General features: G+C 45.2%; 1 protein-coding gene across 1 annotated transcript in view; it reads right to left on the bottom strand.

Moving 5' to 3' along the window:
- Positions 1–16,229, bottom strand: part of LOC133761791 (maltase-glucoamylase-like) — a 180,687-nt gene that overhangs the window by 65,939 nt on the left and 98,519 nt on the right. The window contains exons 76-88 of the mRNA XM_062194622.1: positions 15,451–15,576; positions 14,350–14,478; positions 13,997–14,107; positions 13,627–13,689; positions 11,325–11,459; positions 10,803–10,890; positions 9,918–10,056; positions 8,742–8,875; positions 8,601–8,635; positions 8,393–8,509; positions 7,838–7,986; positions 2,911–2,995; positions 1,417–1,473 (exon numbers count right to left, since the gene is read on the bottom strand). Coding sequence (XP_062050606.1) covers positions 1,417–1,473; positions 2,911–2,995; positions 7,838–7,986; positions 8,393–8,509; positions 8,601–8,635; positions 8,742–8,875; positions 9,918–10,056; positions 10,803–10,890; positions 11,325–11,459; positions 13,627–13,689; positions 13,997–14,107; positions 14,350–14,478; positions 15,451–15,576 — 1,368 coding nt within the window. The remainder of the gene's footprint in view (positions 1–1,416; positions 1,474–2,910; positions 2,996–7,837; positions 7,987–8,392; positions 8,510–8,600; positions 8,636–8,741; positions 8,876–9,917; positions 10,057–10,802; positions 10,891–11,324; positions 11,460–13,626; positions 13,690–13,996; positions 14,108–14,349; positions 14,479–15,450; positions 15,577–16,229) is intronic.

Raw genomic sequence — 16,229 nt, 5'->3', positions numbered from 1 at the left:
CTTCCAGTCCTTCCCTGTTTCTCCTCAAAGTAGGAAGGGGGCTGGCATCGTGGCTTAGCAGATCAAGCCACCGCCTGAGACACCAGAATCCCATATGGACACCGGTTCAAGTCCTGGCTGCTCCACTTCCAATCCAGGTCCCTGGATGAAGCTCCAGGCTCCTTGCTTTGGCCTGGCCCAGCCCCGGCCATTGTAACCATCGGGGGAATGAACCAGTGGATGGAAGATTCTCTCTCTCTCTCTCTCTCTCTCTCTCTCTCTCTCTCTCTCTCTCCCCTGTCTCTCTGGAGCTCTGCCTTTCAAATAAATAAAACAAATCTTTAAAAAATAAATTAAGACAGGCATCCTGGTTAGAAAGTTAGGAGCAGCCAATTCAATTCTCTCATAAGAATCAACTGTGACTATGTCCCTCAAGGATCACCCCAAAATTGCTTTGATGACCCTGTAAGAACAGGCTCAGCCTTGGGGCTCACAATAGCCCTGCACTCATATGATGGCAAAACCTTGTTCGGCTCCCATTTCTAAATGCACTTGCACTGTTACAATCATATGGGTCAGGCCCCAACTTAGCGAGCACATTAAGACTGGCTCATAATAGCTTACCTAAGGTAATTCTATGGGATGATCATTCTTTGAACATCTATACTATACAAGAAGATATTTAATTAAAAGATTAGTATTGGAGCCAGCACTGTGGCATAGTGGCCTAAGCCTCCACCTGTGGTGCTGGCATCCCATATGGGCATTGGTTCTAGTCCAGCTGCTTCTCTTCCTATCCAGCTCTCTGCTATGGCCTGGGAAAGCAGTGGAGGATGGCCTAAGTGCTTGGGCCCCAGCACCCACGTGGGAGACCTGGAAGAAGCTCCTAGCTTCTTAGTGACCCAGTTACGGCCGTTGTGGCCACTTGGGGAGTGAACCAGAAAATGGAAGACCTTTCTCTCTGCCATCTCCCTCTCTCTGTAACTCCACCTATCAAATAAATAAATACATAAAGACTAGTGTTAAAAGACCTCTACACTTCACACAGCAGAAGGGGATATGAACAAAAACTGTAGTGATAGAACAGTTTCGCATGCTCACCAATCTCTGCCTTATACACCACACTGGACAGTGATGGTGGAAGGAAGGATGTAAACAGGCACATAGAGAGCACCCTTGAGCAGCTGGGCGCTGAGTGAGCTGCTTTACGAGTGGGTTCACAGCCCCACCATGAGGGACTTGTTCACTCATCTGGAGGTGGGGAAACTGAAGGGACAAGGTTTGACAAGATGGGGCTGAAACCACACAGCAGGTGGGACCCAGACACCTGATACCTGACACCCAGACACCTCAGCATTTGGTCTGAGATTTATCTGATCAGAAGTTTTTTTGTGCTCCACAATGTTCCCAGGCTGTATAAATATTTAGAAAACTTACCGTGTAGTAGTCATACCAGCGGGCTCCAGGGAAATACGCACTGACTTCTCTGGCATTCTGGAATTGAACACAGACAAGGCGTGGCCGGTGGGCACAGCTATCCACAAAAGTGTAACCAGTTTGCAAAGGAAAGAGGCTGCACCCATAGTGACAGCTCAGCACTGTGGGGAACCTTTCTGTTTGTAATCAGGGAGCTTATCTCCCCTAAACAACAGGCTTTGATAAAGCCCTCTTTCTGTTCCTAGACTGTAAGTGACAAAAGTCACCATTTGCTTATAAATATTCCCCATGCCTTCTTTGAAGAGACCAAAACCTAAGTTTGGGTGAGAGACAGAAAAAAGTCTTGTACACACCATGTAACATCTTAAATTGATAGGGAGAGAAGGGGAGATCTGAGGTTTGGGCCAAACCCAAAGACAGAAGCCTGCATCTCATTTCAGCTCTCCCACATGAGTAACAGGAACCCAAGGATTCGATCCATCATCTGCTGCCCTGCAAGGTGAACCTTAGCAGGACGCTGGACTGGAAGTAGAGGAGCCAGGACTCAAACTAAACTTTCTGAAATGGAATGCAGGCTTTCCAAGGGCACCCTAATTTCTGTAGCAAATGCTCACCCCATGTAGTTATAGTAAATTTGGAGGAGGCTGCAATCAACTAGTATTTCAACCAGAAGCCAAATCACCAGCTGAGGACTAAAAAACAACTCCTGCTCCCAGGAGGGCATCCGGCAGAAGGAAGGGAAGAGGCAGCCAGCAACAGTCTTGCAAACATTGCTGCAAGTGGTTCTATGGAAAAGACTTGTTTTAACAGTTACAGAGGGATATAACGAATTATTTGTATTGCTTCCTCTACCTGAGCTCATATTCCTCATTTTAGTGAATGGGGAAATGATTGTACGTTTAAATACATCAGAAAGGACCTTTAGTCCTGAGTGACCAAGGAACCAGAATTACTGTGCTGATATTAGAGGAAGGACCTGGGGCTGGTCCTGTGGTGCAGCAGGTTAAAGGCCTGACCTGCAGTGGTAGCATCATATAGGCACTGGTTCAAGTCCCAGCTGCTCCACTTCTGATCCAGCTCCCTGTTATGCACCTAGGAAAGCAGCAGAGGACGGCCCAAGTGCTTGGGCCCCTGCACCCACGTTGGAGAACTGGCAGAAGCTCCTGGCTCCTGGCTTTGGATTGGCTCAGCTCTGGCCATTGCAGCCATCTGAGGAGTGAACCAGCGGATGGAAGACCTCTCTCTCTGTCTCTACCTCTCTCTCTGTAATTCTGACTTTCAATAAACAAATAAATCTTTATAATTTTTTAAAAAATTAAATAAAGAGGAAGGAACTGTTGCCCAGAAAACCTAAGTAATGTGCTCACAAGAGAGAAAGTGACAAATGCAGAACAAGAAGCAGGTGTCAGGACCCCGGCACCAGGCCTCTCCTCCCCTCTCTGTTCTCCAGCCTCACAGCCAGGACCCTCTGCCCACCAGAGGCCCCCTACTCACGGGCTCCAGCACAGGGCTGACCAGGAAGGCCGGGCCCAGCAGGAACTGACCATCTATGTCCCAGGTCACCCGGTCTGACACAAACCTGGAAAGGACAGGAAGGTGCCACGGTCACAGCCCAGCCAGGCCCAGCCCCAGCCCTGAAGGAAGTCCTCAATTCAGATCCAAGTCAGGATCCTTACATCCCTAGGACTGTCTCAATCAGGATGTTCTAAGACAAGTTCATCAAACATCAGAACTGGTATGATTTATCTATATTCTCTCCTGTAATGTATTCGCACACAAGTTACCCATGGCATTCATAAGTACAGGCATTGCCCTCATGCCTCAATCTCACCCAGGGACTACCACCTTTGTGATGTGAACTCAAGTGAGCAAACAGCTACAAAAGATGGAGCTTTGCAGGATCAAATTGGAAAGAAACAATCTGTGCTGAATTGTATCATTTAATTTTTTTTCTTTTTTTTTTGAATAATTTATTTATTTATTTATTTTTTTAACTTTTATTTAATGAATATAAATTTCCAGTGTACAGCTTATGGATTACAATGACTTCCCCCTCCCATAACTTCCCTCCCACCCACAACCCTCCCCTCTCCCGCTCCCTCTCCCCTTCTATTCACATCAAGATTCATTTTCAATTCTCTTTATATACAGAAGATCAATTTAGTATAAAGATTTCAACAGTTTGCACCCACATAGAAACACAAAGTGAAACATACTGTTTGAGTACTAGTTATAGCATTAAATCAAAATGTACAGCACATTAAGGACAGAGATCCCACATGAGGAGCAAGTGCACAGTGGCTCTTGTTGTTGACCCAACAAATTGACACTCTAGTTTATGGCGCCAGTAACCACCCTAGGCTCTTGTCATGAGTTGCCAAGGCTATGGAAGCCTTCCAAGTTTGCCGACTCTGATCATATTTAGACAAGGTCATAAAAGACAGAGTGAGGATAGTAACCAATGATCCTAAGAGTGGCATTTACCAGGTTTGAACAGTTATACAGCATTAAGTGGGGAAGAGGACCATCAGTACACACAGGTTGGGAGTAGAGCCATTGGTGGTAGAGTAGAGGTTATGATTACAAAGGAATGAGGCCCAAGTGTGCTAGACAGGGTCTAGAACAAAGGACAGAGTCATTATTAGAGGAGCTAAGAAAGGTGCTGTCTAAGCTACAATTAAGTTTTCTGATTGAGAGGCAAATAGAACCTGATAGAAGGGGCTTGATAATAATCTGGTGGGCTTTAGGCCTTGTAAGTTAAGAGGCCCAGACCTATCTATCTCTTCACATGGGTTATATCCTAAGGGAGGTGTGAACCTCCTAGGGGAAGGCACTCTGTTGACTTACATTACTTGGCTGGGCTGGGAGGAGAGCTGGCCAGGTAAAGGCAGGGGGCATCTCTAACAAGAAATTTACAGTTCTGCCTGCAATGTTGCTGACCCTACTTGACCATACCCTCAGCTGCGGTGGTCACTTTGGAAGTTGGGCTGAGTGAAGGGCTTTTCAGCTTAGAGCCAATAAGATCTGTGGCTCTGACCTGGGCATCCTTCGACTCCAGGGCAGGTCCATTTCCAGTGATCCAACTCTTGGCAGAGCTGCCAGGGCTCTTCACAAGCTGACTTCTGCTGAAGCCCATGCTTACCACATTGAAAGCCACTGCAGTGGACTGGCCTGTTGGGTCTCCTTGAGGGCAGATCACTGTACAGATCAGCCATTAATAGGCCTGCCACCCATTGCTTCTGATGCCTAGCTTTCTTTTCCTCCTGGTTTGTGTTAAAGCAGACCAGAGGATGCAAGTCAAGGGAGTGCCTGTATCCCATCTCTAATCTTCGGTGGCCTGAACTACAAGTCTATAGTCACAGGCATTTTCTGTAGAAGTTTTTCTAAGGTAGACAATGCCCATGAGGAAAATTATATTCTCACTTTAAAACTTTCTTTCCCTTTGGTCTGAAAGGGAGGTTTTTTCTACTTACTGTATACTTCGCTGATGGCGAAGTGAATCTAGCTATGAGATTATAATTTAAGTTCTTATTTTGGCTATACTATTACAGAAAAATGTTAGCCATCTCTTTTATAAGGTCTAAAGATTTAATTGTGCGTCCTACAGATTCCTTCATAATAGAATTAGTTTCCTACCTTGAAGAGAATAGAGAAATGAAAGAATAAGTTGGGCTTAGAATAGAGAAATGAGGGAGCAAGTCCTAGATCGCTTGCTGACAATAGCAATATTACATGAATACTTAGCAAACCGTTTCAACCATTAGATAACAACTTAAGAAAACATTTACCAGAAGGTCCAATGCCTTCTATAAATTTTAAGAATCATGTATTTGAAAACACCTCTTAAATATCTAACATGGTGTAGTTTGTTTAGCCAGTAAACTTAAGCACAACCATCTAAAATGTTTTTAGTTTAAAACATATGATACACAGATTCAGGTCACACGAAGTAAAATGTATCTTTGATTGATTTTAGCAGCTTAAATTTATGGACAATCTTATCTATAAGCCATTTAAAATAAAACTCTTAATAAAATTTCCTATGTGGACATACAATATGTACACACATATAACATAGCATAATAGACCAATATAGCAATTCTAATAATAGCTTTTAAAATCTTTAACTCTTTTTGTAGATTGCCAATTGATTTGAATTGCTTTTTGTTTTTAGATTACTTTAACACATTGCTTTAACAGAGCATCAGAGTTTAATTCTATGACAAAGAGAAATTTTGCTTCTTGTGATCTTTTGCTGTGAGGTTTCCTTCCTTTACCTTCTTTCATATTGGTGACCATGTTTCTGTGTTTCTGTGTGTAACACATCTTTAAGCATCTTTTGCAGGGCAGGATGAGTGGCAACAAATTCTTTCAGTTTCTGTTTGCTATGAAAAGTCTTAATTTCACCTTCATTCAGAAATGAGAGCTTTGCAGGATATAATATTCTGGGCTGGCAGTTTTTCTCTCTTAGTACCTGGGCTATATCTCGCCATTCCCTTCTAGCTTGTAGGGTTTCTGATGAGAAGTCTGCTGTGAGTCTAATTGGAGATCCTCTGAGAGTGATCTGACGTTTCTCTCTTGCACCTTTTAGAATCTTTTCTTTATGTTTCACTGTGGTGAGTTTGATTACGATGTGTCGTGGTGAGGATCTCTTTTGGTCATGTTTATTAGGGGTTCTATAAGCTTCCTGTACTAAGATGCCTCTGTCCTTCTCCAAACCTGGGAAATTTTCTGCTAGTATCTCACTGAAAATGCCTTCTAATCCTTTCTTCCTCTCCATGCCTTCAGGAACTCCTAGAACCCGAATATTAGGTTTTTTAATAGTATCCTGTAGATTCCCGACAATATTTTTTAGATTTCTAATTTCTTCTTCTTTTCTTTGGTTTGCCTGTTTCCTTTCCTGTTCTCTGTCTTCTAAGTCTGATATTCTCTCTTCTGCTTTGCCCATTCTGTTTTTAAGGCTCTCTAATGTGTTTGTCATTTGATCTATTGAGTTCTTCATTTCATTGTGGTTTTTTGTCACTATCACAGTTTCATGTTCTACTAGTTGTTTCATTTCATTTTGATTCCTCCTTAATATTTCATTTTCACGAGAGAGATTTTCTATCTTGTCCATTAAGGATTTCTGTAGTTCAAGAATTTGTTTTTGAGAACTTCTTAATGTTCTTATCAATTTTTTGAAATCCGTATCTTGCATTTCTTCAATCTCATCATCTTCATAATCTTGAATTGGGGTGTTTTTCATTTGGGGGCGTCATAGTGTCTTCCTTGTTCTTGTTACCTTGGTTTTTGCGTTTGTTGTGTGGCATGTTGGAGATATTTGGTTTCTTCACTGTGGTGTTTTTTCTTGTTACACTATGGCTCTATATTAAGTGGACTGTCTGCTTTAGGTGGAGCCTTAGAGGCTTGAGATAAGTGTGGACTGAGAGCTGGGTTTGGTTCCTCAGGGTTGAGGGTGTGTCAAAGATGACACTCCCAGGTTAGGCGTGGTAAATCTCTTTCTTTTTTTTTTTGCTTCAAAAGGGAAGTAATTCCGCACAGCTGAACGTAATTGGAGGTAGTTAGCAGGTAAATGATATACCCACAGGAGCCAGAGATTGGAAGCTCTTTCCCAAGGACCACACAGGGAATCTCTGCTGCCCTCAGTGTGGGCTCCAATTCTCCTGCAGTCTCCCACTGGATTGCCAAGTTAGATCCTAATCTCCTGTTATTTCACCCCTCCCCCCAGAGTCAGGTTTTTCTGCTAGGCTCAGGGCCGGTGCAGACCTGAGGTCGCCCTGCTTATGACGTATGTCAAAATGGCGCCTGCTCTTTGTCTTGCTAGCCTTTGAGGGGTGAGCGGAGAGAAACTCGTGTCCGTATCGGTCACTTTTTTTTTTTTCCCTTCTCTCTTCTAGTTATCCTGGTGAACTTTTCCCCACGGAGTTTCAAGCCTCGTTCCCTCTAGTCTCCTCTTTCTGCTTGCCCGCTGGTGTCTCAGGCTATTGAGATTCGGCTCACCTCGCGTTCCAGCGCTGGTGCGTTTAGTCTGCCGCTGGTGTCCCGAACTTGGGCTCCCACGCTCTCCACGCAGGTCCACTGTGAATCACTAGTTCCGGAAGAATTTCCGCTGCTGTTTCTTCCCCTACTCTTCCTTGACCCTGCAGTATCTCCACTTTTATTAACCTGTGTGTCTTGCTGAACTATCAATGTGCTCCTTCCTATTCCGCCCTAATTTTTTTTCATTCAGGAAATAATTTTACCAATAACCGCAGCACGTATAACATTGTACAGAAAGGGGTAATAATATATGATGTGCATCAAGAGATTTTATGAAAAAGGCAATGCTGTATTCCCTGTAGAGGGTTTATTTTCTTCTCCTGCCACCCCAAGATTTGAAGGAAATCACCCATTAATCATTGAGATCCCACCAGACACTCACTCGTGCAGGAGAGGCCGCACCACCGTGCTGCCCTCCACGTGGGCCTTGTACATCAGGGTGTAGAGATAGGGCAGCAGGGTGTATCTGGTCTCCAGGACGCTTCTGGAGAGATTCACGAAGGTAGCGTTCCAGGACACAGGGTCTTGTCTCTGCAAAAGAGGAGGAGGACTGTGAGGAGCTCAGCCTAGAGGATCTTACATCCTTAGGGAAGTCACTGAGCAGCCTAGACGGTCTCAGGTACTTAAAGGACCCACTTAATGCTAATTCCTTATGTAGAACACACACTGCTACATCAAAGATAATTATTAATAAGGTTCAGAATATTCTTAATGCATTACAAAAGGTCCCTGTAGCTTTCCCAGGAGAGACAACAAATTTCCCTAGAAGACATTCTTCTTGGGATCTGTTTGGTTCAAGTCTGCCTAAATAAAAAGAATAATCTAAAGATACTGGGAGTTGGATTCACAGAGACACAGGGTTGAAGGATTTTAAATATGCCCTAGGGATGACAAACGGCTTTAATTGTAGCTCACAAAGGGAGAGGGAATGCCGTACCTTGGTCCCAATGGTGTTGTGGTTCCTGGAGAAGGGGTAAAAGGCCCCCAGCTGCATCCAGCGAGCACACATCTCATACTCAGCGTCTTGGAAGAACCCACAGATGTCTGCTCCTGTCTGAACCGAGAAGCAAGAAAAGGGGCCTGCTGAGGGTTCTGAACGCTGTCCCCAGCTCCCAGGTCACCAGCAAGGATCCAGGGACACTTACATAGGGAATGCCAAAGAGGCTGAACTCCATCATGCCTGCAAAGGGAACCACAGCGGGGTGAGACCAGGCCCTGAGCCCTGCCCCCTGCTCCCCTCACCGCCCCCTCCCTGCCAGCAGGGGCCCTGGCACAAGGCTGCACACCAATGATAGACTTCCTCAGCTGGTCCCACGCGGCTGTGTTGTCTCCCAGCCAGTGTCCACCCCAGCGGCCAGAAGAGGGGAACGTGGAGCGGGTGATGACGATCCCTCGCTGTCCTGTCACCTCCTGCACGGCTCTGGGTGGAGAGAAAGGAGGTGAGCTGAGGGCACAGCAGGGGATGGAAAGGCACAGAGCTCCTGCCCTCGGGGCCCTGAACCCAGGACACGGTCACCTGATGTCTGCTGCATGGCTGCAGGGATACGGAAATCAGCCAGGGTGAGGTCCCCATTGACTCATCCCAGACCATGGGCATGTCTATCAGGGGTGCTTCTCTGCACAGTGTTGTATCAGACCATCACCATGCAGTAAATCCACTGGGTTGCCCTCATATAGTAAGTACTCCTACGTCTTGCCATTTGTCTACTCTGTGCAGTCATGTACCCGAATATGGCCTTTCAGGCCATGATAACTCACACGCAATGTTGACCCCATAAAACCACAGTGGAGCTAAAAAATTCCTATGCTGAATGATGGCATGATGACCATAGGTGGTATCACTACACATTACTGACATGTGTGTGATAATGCAGATGTTAACAAACCTACCACACTGCCAGTCAAGTAACAGTGAAGGATGCAGGCATGTAAGCACTTAACACTGGGCTATACAAATCAAATCTACATAACTGGGGTACCTGCCGTACACCCCATACCCTTTATCATTTTTTAGAGTAAATTCCTTCTGCTTAACAAAAGTTTACCGTAAAATGCTATGTTACCCCTGTGGAAGCCTTATGCATCTCTTGACTGCATCACAAGGCCACGTTGAGTGACTGCTCTATTCTCCAGGTTTGTCTATGCACAGTAAAAAGTGCAATGTCTCACCATTATTTTACTAGGTTTCCTATTTTTGAGGGAGGGACAGTGAATTCCTTTATCAAGATTTTACTTAGGATAATTCATATTTACATTGAGTACAGAAATGATTTTGTGAGTGCAGGCACTGTGTCACAAGGGGTTAAGTTGCCACATGTCACACTGACACCCTTACTGGAGTGCCAGTTCAAGTCCCAAATGGAGACTGGGTATTTGCTTAGTTAATCAGAATTGTTACACTGTAGCTCCATCATTGGCTGTCCTGCAGGCTGTACCCAGTGGAGAAGGAGACAGTGACTCACTCGTAGGTGGGTCTGGTCTGGGACCACCCGTACAGGCTGTGCACGTCGTAGTGCCGCACACGGGAGCCGTCTGGCAGGATCTGCTCACTCTCCATGCACAGGGTCTTGCTGCTCAGGCCCGCACCCCTGGACTCCAGGTCTGGGGAAAAGATGCAGGGATTAAAGCCAGCTCTGATCCCGAGTGTCTTGTGCTTCTCTTCAAGAGACTGGATCCTGGATCCTGAGATAACTTGACCTCTGCAGGACTCCCTCTCATCTTCACCAAAGATGTGGGATCAATGCTGGCCTCTAGGATGCAATGCTACCCATGAGTGTCTTACACATCAAGTTCCCTAAGAAAGTAGAGGGGGTCTGCGAAAGAATGCATAGTTTTTAACATGCTCTGCTCTTGGTATTCAGTGTGTAAACTATTTCGTATAATTCTTATAAAACTGTGAAGATGATATCATCAGCAGCATTTTATGTTTTAGGAAACTAAAGGCTGGAAACGCCATGTGATCTGTGGAAAGTCACCCAAGTCACAGAGAGCAGCCTCTAGAACTAAGATGTGATTACCAGGAAAGTCCAGAGTCAATCCACTCCATGAGAAAGGGAACTCCTGCTTTGTTACACAACCCAGTTCTGTGAAGGAATGAACTTATGCCAAGGAACTGGGGGATCCAGCTGTGAGGGTCCTGTGGTGACATTACCATTGTCAAGTGCCCTCTGGGCCAATCTGAGTAATTCACCTCCTGGGCCCTGGAACGCACAGGCTCTCAAATAAGAAAACTGCTTGAAGGACATTTGTCTCCAGCCCACAATAAACCACAGCACCAACAAGCAAGCCCCGGCCCCTGGACTCTTCAATGCCGTGGCTCTGCAGGTGAGGAGGCCAAGGGTCCTTACGTGGCATGTAGGGCGGATGGTTCAGAGTGGGATCCGTGCAGCCTGCAGGAACTGCCCCATTCACAAAGCTCGCCGGTTCATTCATGTCCTAGAAATGTCAACACAGACATCACTTTCTTCTCAAGACAGTTGTAGCCTTTCCATGCAGAGTCCAGGGAGTGGGGAATAAATCATTTCACATCCAGAACTCCATGCAGATACCAACTCATGGAGGCTCATCAAATCCCATGGCTAAAAAGACCAATCATCCCCTACAGAATAACAAGCTAGAATATAAAAAAGTTCTCCTTCAGAGTATGAATGGTAAAGTTCCTAAGTATTTATGGAAATCACCTTTGAGGTTTAATAGCAGGAACCTCAGATTAGGTATAAAGTTTCCGATGTTTGAGGGCTCTGCCATTCCAAGGTGGAGGAAGTGCCCAGCATCTTCTTGGGGGATTATTCTCCTTTTGACTAAAGGTCAACGAAACCTATGCTTAGGCACACAGACACACACAGACTGATGTACACACACACACTTACAATCCACAAGCCGTCGAACTTCAAACTCTTCTCTGGGTTCCGTGGGTTGGTGTACATTTCTTGTATTTCCCTCTTCCACCAGCTGACAGTTGAATTACGGAAAAAGTCTGGGAAGGCCACATAAGCTCGGTATTGCTGTAAGAATTAAATACAGTCCATTCATAAAAAAATACATTACAAACTGATACAGGCTCACTGAGAACTCATGCAAGGCAGACTTGTAACACAGGTTGATGGTGAGTCCTATCAGAGCTTAAGTAATGTTCTTGGCTCATGCAGAAAACATTGCATGTAAGGAAGAGAGGCTAGCCCAAATTACATGCTTCTTCCACATCTGGAAACATCCATAGACTGTTTTCCTCTTCCCAGTGGTGTGAATGGTAACAGTCAACAGAATCATCCCCCTACCTAACACACTGCATGTCCAACCCACAAGTAGTGTCTTGGAAACCCACCCTCATTGACCTCTGGTTTTTCAAATACATTGACTGCCATAAAACTCACAGTCCAACAATGAAGCAGTCTGGTCCCAGAGTGGCTTTCTCATTTTGCATTTCGAGGACAAGTGCTACTGACTGGCTCTATCCAGGGGATCCGAGAGGAACACCAGGGAAATACATCACTGGCTCACAGCACTGTCCTCTTACTGCTCTGAGTTCTCTCAGCCTGCGCTCTGAGTCCCCAGACTACGCTGTTTCTGTTTAATATCTGTCTTCCCCTTTGTGGCTTCCTCCTTGCACTCAAAACTAACCCATCTGCATAAGACATGAATATCTTGCCTGCTTCTTTCCAGTCCCATTCCTGGTGACTGGGGGACTTTCTCCTGTACTTCTGTCCACTGTCTACAATCCTATAGCATCTGGGAAGAGTTCCCCAAGTAGGTCATTTTCCTTGAGCTTCTAAGTGCATTCAAATCTGCTGCATTATGCTAAATCAATACTGAGATTTATCGGATTGATCCTTGATCCTGATAGAGATTCTATACAGTAAATCTTTTTTAAAAGGATTAGTTTATTTATTTGAAAAGCAGAGTTACACAGAGAGAGCAATAGACACAGAGAGAGAATCTTCCACCTGCTGGTTCAATGGCCAGGGCTTGGCAAAGCCAAAGCCAAGAACCGGGAGCTTCTTCTAGGTCTCCCATGTGTGTGGTAGGGGCCCAAACACTTGGACCATTTCCCACGCTTTTTGAGAGCGTTAGCTGAGAGATGGATGGGAAGTAGAGCAACTAGAACATGAACCAACATCTAATATGGGACAGCAGCATTGCAGGCTGTGACTTTACCCACAATGCCACAATGCTGGCCCGTCTAGACACTACATGTTTAACCACATTGCTGACCACACAGATACTAGCTGCTTTTCTCTTCAGCCCTTAGAAGCAGCTTTCCTCTTCATCCCGGTGGAGGTCCATTGGCTGTATGTGCCTCGCTACAATTCCTATCTAGGAAGAATATCCATTGTTGAAGAGCTAAGTAGAGTAGACAGGATCTTTAATCTTCAGAAGCATGTGTACCCACACCCTGAGAACCTGACTCATTATTATCAGAGCAGTCCATAGTAAATCACTCAATAGTAAATCAATCAATAGTAAATCGCTCAGTCCGTTGTACATATAACTTCACCAAATGGGAGGCTGAAGATTTCCATGACTTCATTCAAGCAACAAATGCTTAGTGAAGCAGGAAAATAATTCTGGTGCAGAATAATGGGATAACTGGGTCAGTCTCAAGAATGAACAAGGTCCAGCAGAGAGTAAGCTTTTACACAAGGCTGGAAACCGGGAGGTGAAAGAAATGTTGAGAACTGAGGGAGAACTGGGGTGGGGAGAGTTTATTAGGGAAGATGGAGAAACACGGTGCTGAAAAGGAAATAGAGAGCAAAGGACCCAACCACTAATGACGAGTCAGAGACTGCTTCAAAGGATTATCCAAACAACAATAAGACACCACTTCAGAAGGGAAAAAAGTGGTGATTATTGAAGGTTTCACCCAGTAGAAATTCTATGGGCCTTTAGAATTTGAAACCTTTCATTTAAAATCACTTCACTGTCACAACCAAACGCAGGAAAGTAATTTAAGCTCTCAGGGTCATAAATCTTACAAGCAGTAACAAGTCTGCCCAAGTAGGGAGCAAAATATTGCCTGTAACCTGGCCGGTGCAGACACTGACACCCAGGACATGCCTGTTAAATGCTTTCCTGGGCATACTCATGTCCATGTACACGCATGTCCAGTGCCATGAATATGACTGCCTATTCCTAGCAAAGCTAAATTCACTCAACATCCACAAGGGCCTTTACCTCCACTTGACTGTCCCAGTCCAGAGAGCTGTTCACAACAACACCAGGGTAGTCAGGCCAGACCTGAGGAGAGGAAAAGGTTCAATATCAACTCATTAATTTCCCTTACATAGTATTTCATAAGATTTTAAGTATGGACATAAGGGAAATGATATTTTGATTACCATGTATGACTGTTGCACAATCAGTAGATTCCGTAATACATCTACCTTACTTTAAAAATTCTCAACTGTTTCAAAAAATACTGATTTCAACAATGAGAACATCTGACATCAAAGCCCATTTGGAAAAGACCAAAAGCCACAGGCACACACACACATCGTATGATCCACCCCACAGAGGGGATTAGAGATCACTGCTCAGCTCATACCTTTCCCCAGACAATGCCGCCGTCATTCGGGTATTTGATGAAGACGTCGTCCTCCACACCCCGAGTGAAGGCAGGGTAAGGCTGCGTCTCATTGCCAGAGATCGCTGGGTCCTGAAATCAAACCACAATCAGCTGGGAAAACCAGAGCTGGCGATGACAAGGACATAAAAGAGGAGGATTCCTGCAGAGAGAAGGCCTTAGGGTCCCCTGGGTGGTAGTTTCTGGACTCTGGGGAGATGCATTTCCTAGTGGGGCTTCCATTTCCCGCTCACTCCATGGAGGGAAGGACAGCACAGGGCCTTCTCCACCACAGCCCATCAGCCTCCCCACATGACATCCACGTGAGCACCAACCAGGATGAGGATGACCCGCATCCCATCACCACGCAGGCGCTGGATCAGAGCTGGGAGCCCAGCAAACTTGGGGCTGAGGGTGAAGTCCAGCTGCCGCTCCATGTAGTCGATGTCTGAGTACTGCACGTCCTGGGGAGAGACACAGGGCCACCGAGTGCTGCTGCGGCCCAAGCCCAGGCTTCACACGCAGCCCTCTGCCACGGCGCCCTGAGTTACAGACAGCATTCTTTATATGCTTTCACATCCCAGCTTTGTTGTGGGTTAAAATTAGATCCTGGGAAATTAACCTATTTTTACAAATCTTCAGTTAAAAATAGAATAAGGAAAAAAAAAGCTAATACAGCAGACAACGTGGATGGGAAATCTACTACAAACAAAAGCCTATGATGGCTTTGGAATATTCAATCTTTGAGGTAATCACATACAGCTTTGTGCTTACAATGAGATATTGCATGGGAAAAATTTCATTGCTGGGACAATTGTAAACTATAGAAAATTTAAATAGAATGAATTTAATATGTAAGTGGCCCCTGGGACCAGTTCTCTGATTATCGGGCCTCTTGTCCTCCATTGAAGGATGCAGTCCTGCCCCATGAATTTCTTCAGGAAACCAAGCCCATTCAACCAGTGGATGGCTCTGCAATGATGAAGCAATGGGCTACGGTGTGAGTAGAGGGTTGGGACTCAAACACACAATTGCATGTATGCATACGATGGCATGACCAAACTTGAGTTTTTAGTTTGGCAAAACTACTGTTTACAGGATCTTTTATTTATATGAAATCAAGGTTTTTAGACCAAGTATTTTGAAGTTGTGTAAAACAAATAGAAGAAACCACACTGTAGCAGAAAGGGTGCTGCACACAGCCTACATTCCCCTCGTTCTTTGGCAAATCAAGTCTTGGAGCTCTGCCTCTGTAAGAAGGCATCAAGACTCCCCATTGCTATTACTGTGTTGTGGTGAGACACAGGGTGGTACTGCATGAGAAAGGACTTTGTATCATTGTACAACTTGTAAAAATCTCAGAAAGAAATCCAGATAGAGAGACCCCTAGGTGAGTGTGAGGTCCCAGGACCAGGACCCCAGCACTGAGAACTTACATAGGGGATCTGGGCAGCCACCATATCATCATACAGGTTGGCAATCTCCGTGTCATTCTCATAGCCATAGCGACACAGCTGGAAGCCCAGGGACCAGTAAGGCACCATCACAGGCCGACCAATCACCTGGAAATTGAATAGCAAATATTAGTTCTCAAAAAGCAAAATCTGCATTAAATTTATATATGAAGAATCCACTATCACCATCACAATCATGACCACCAGCAAAATAATCATTACCACTACCAGCATCACCAATAACATCACCTCCTACCGCTCCCATCACTAGCACCACCTCCACCATCACTCCACCACCCCATCAATCACAACTACCACCCCACCACAACCACTATTACCACCATCATTGCTAGCACCAGCACCAATAATGTCATCACTCAGATCCCCTCCAACCAACACCATAATCACTCCCACCACCACAACCATCATCAATGCCATAACCACAACCATCATTGCCTCACATTCACTACACGAACAACGTCATCTCAGTGCCACTACCACATTCACTTCTGTCATCATCGCCTCCACCAATGACAGCAACACCAGCATCACTTCCACCATCATCACCCAATCACCATTAACACCAACCCCATGCCACCACCATCTCTACCCCCATAACCATTAGTTCTATCATCATCACAAGCATCTGTCAACACCACCACCACAATTATTATCCTTACTACTTGTGATCCTCTGAAGTGCCCAGAGAGGCTATGAATTAAAGGGTTTATAATGTATTCAATCCGTTCATTCTACCATCT

This window comes from Lepus europaeus, chromosome 1 (assembly GCF_033115175.1).
Source record: "Lepus europaeus isolate LE1 chromosome 1, mLepTim1.pri, whole genome shotgun sequence".
Taxonomy (NCBI): domain Eukaryota; kingdom Metazoa; phylum Chordata; class Mammalia; order Lagomorpha; family Leporidae; genus Lepus; species Lepus europaeus.
This window is presented reverse-complemented; position numbering and strand designations above follow the sequence as displayed.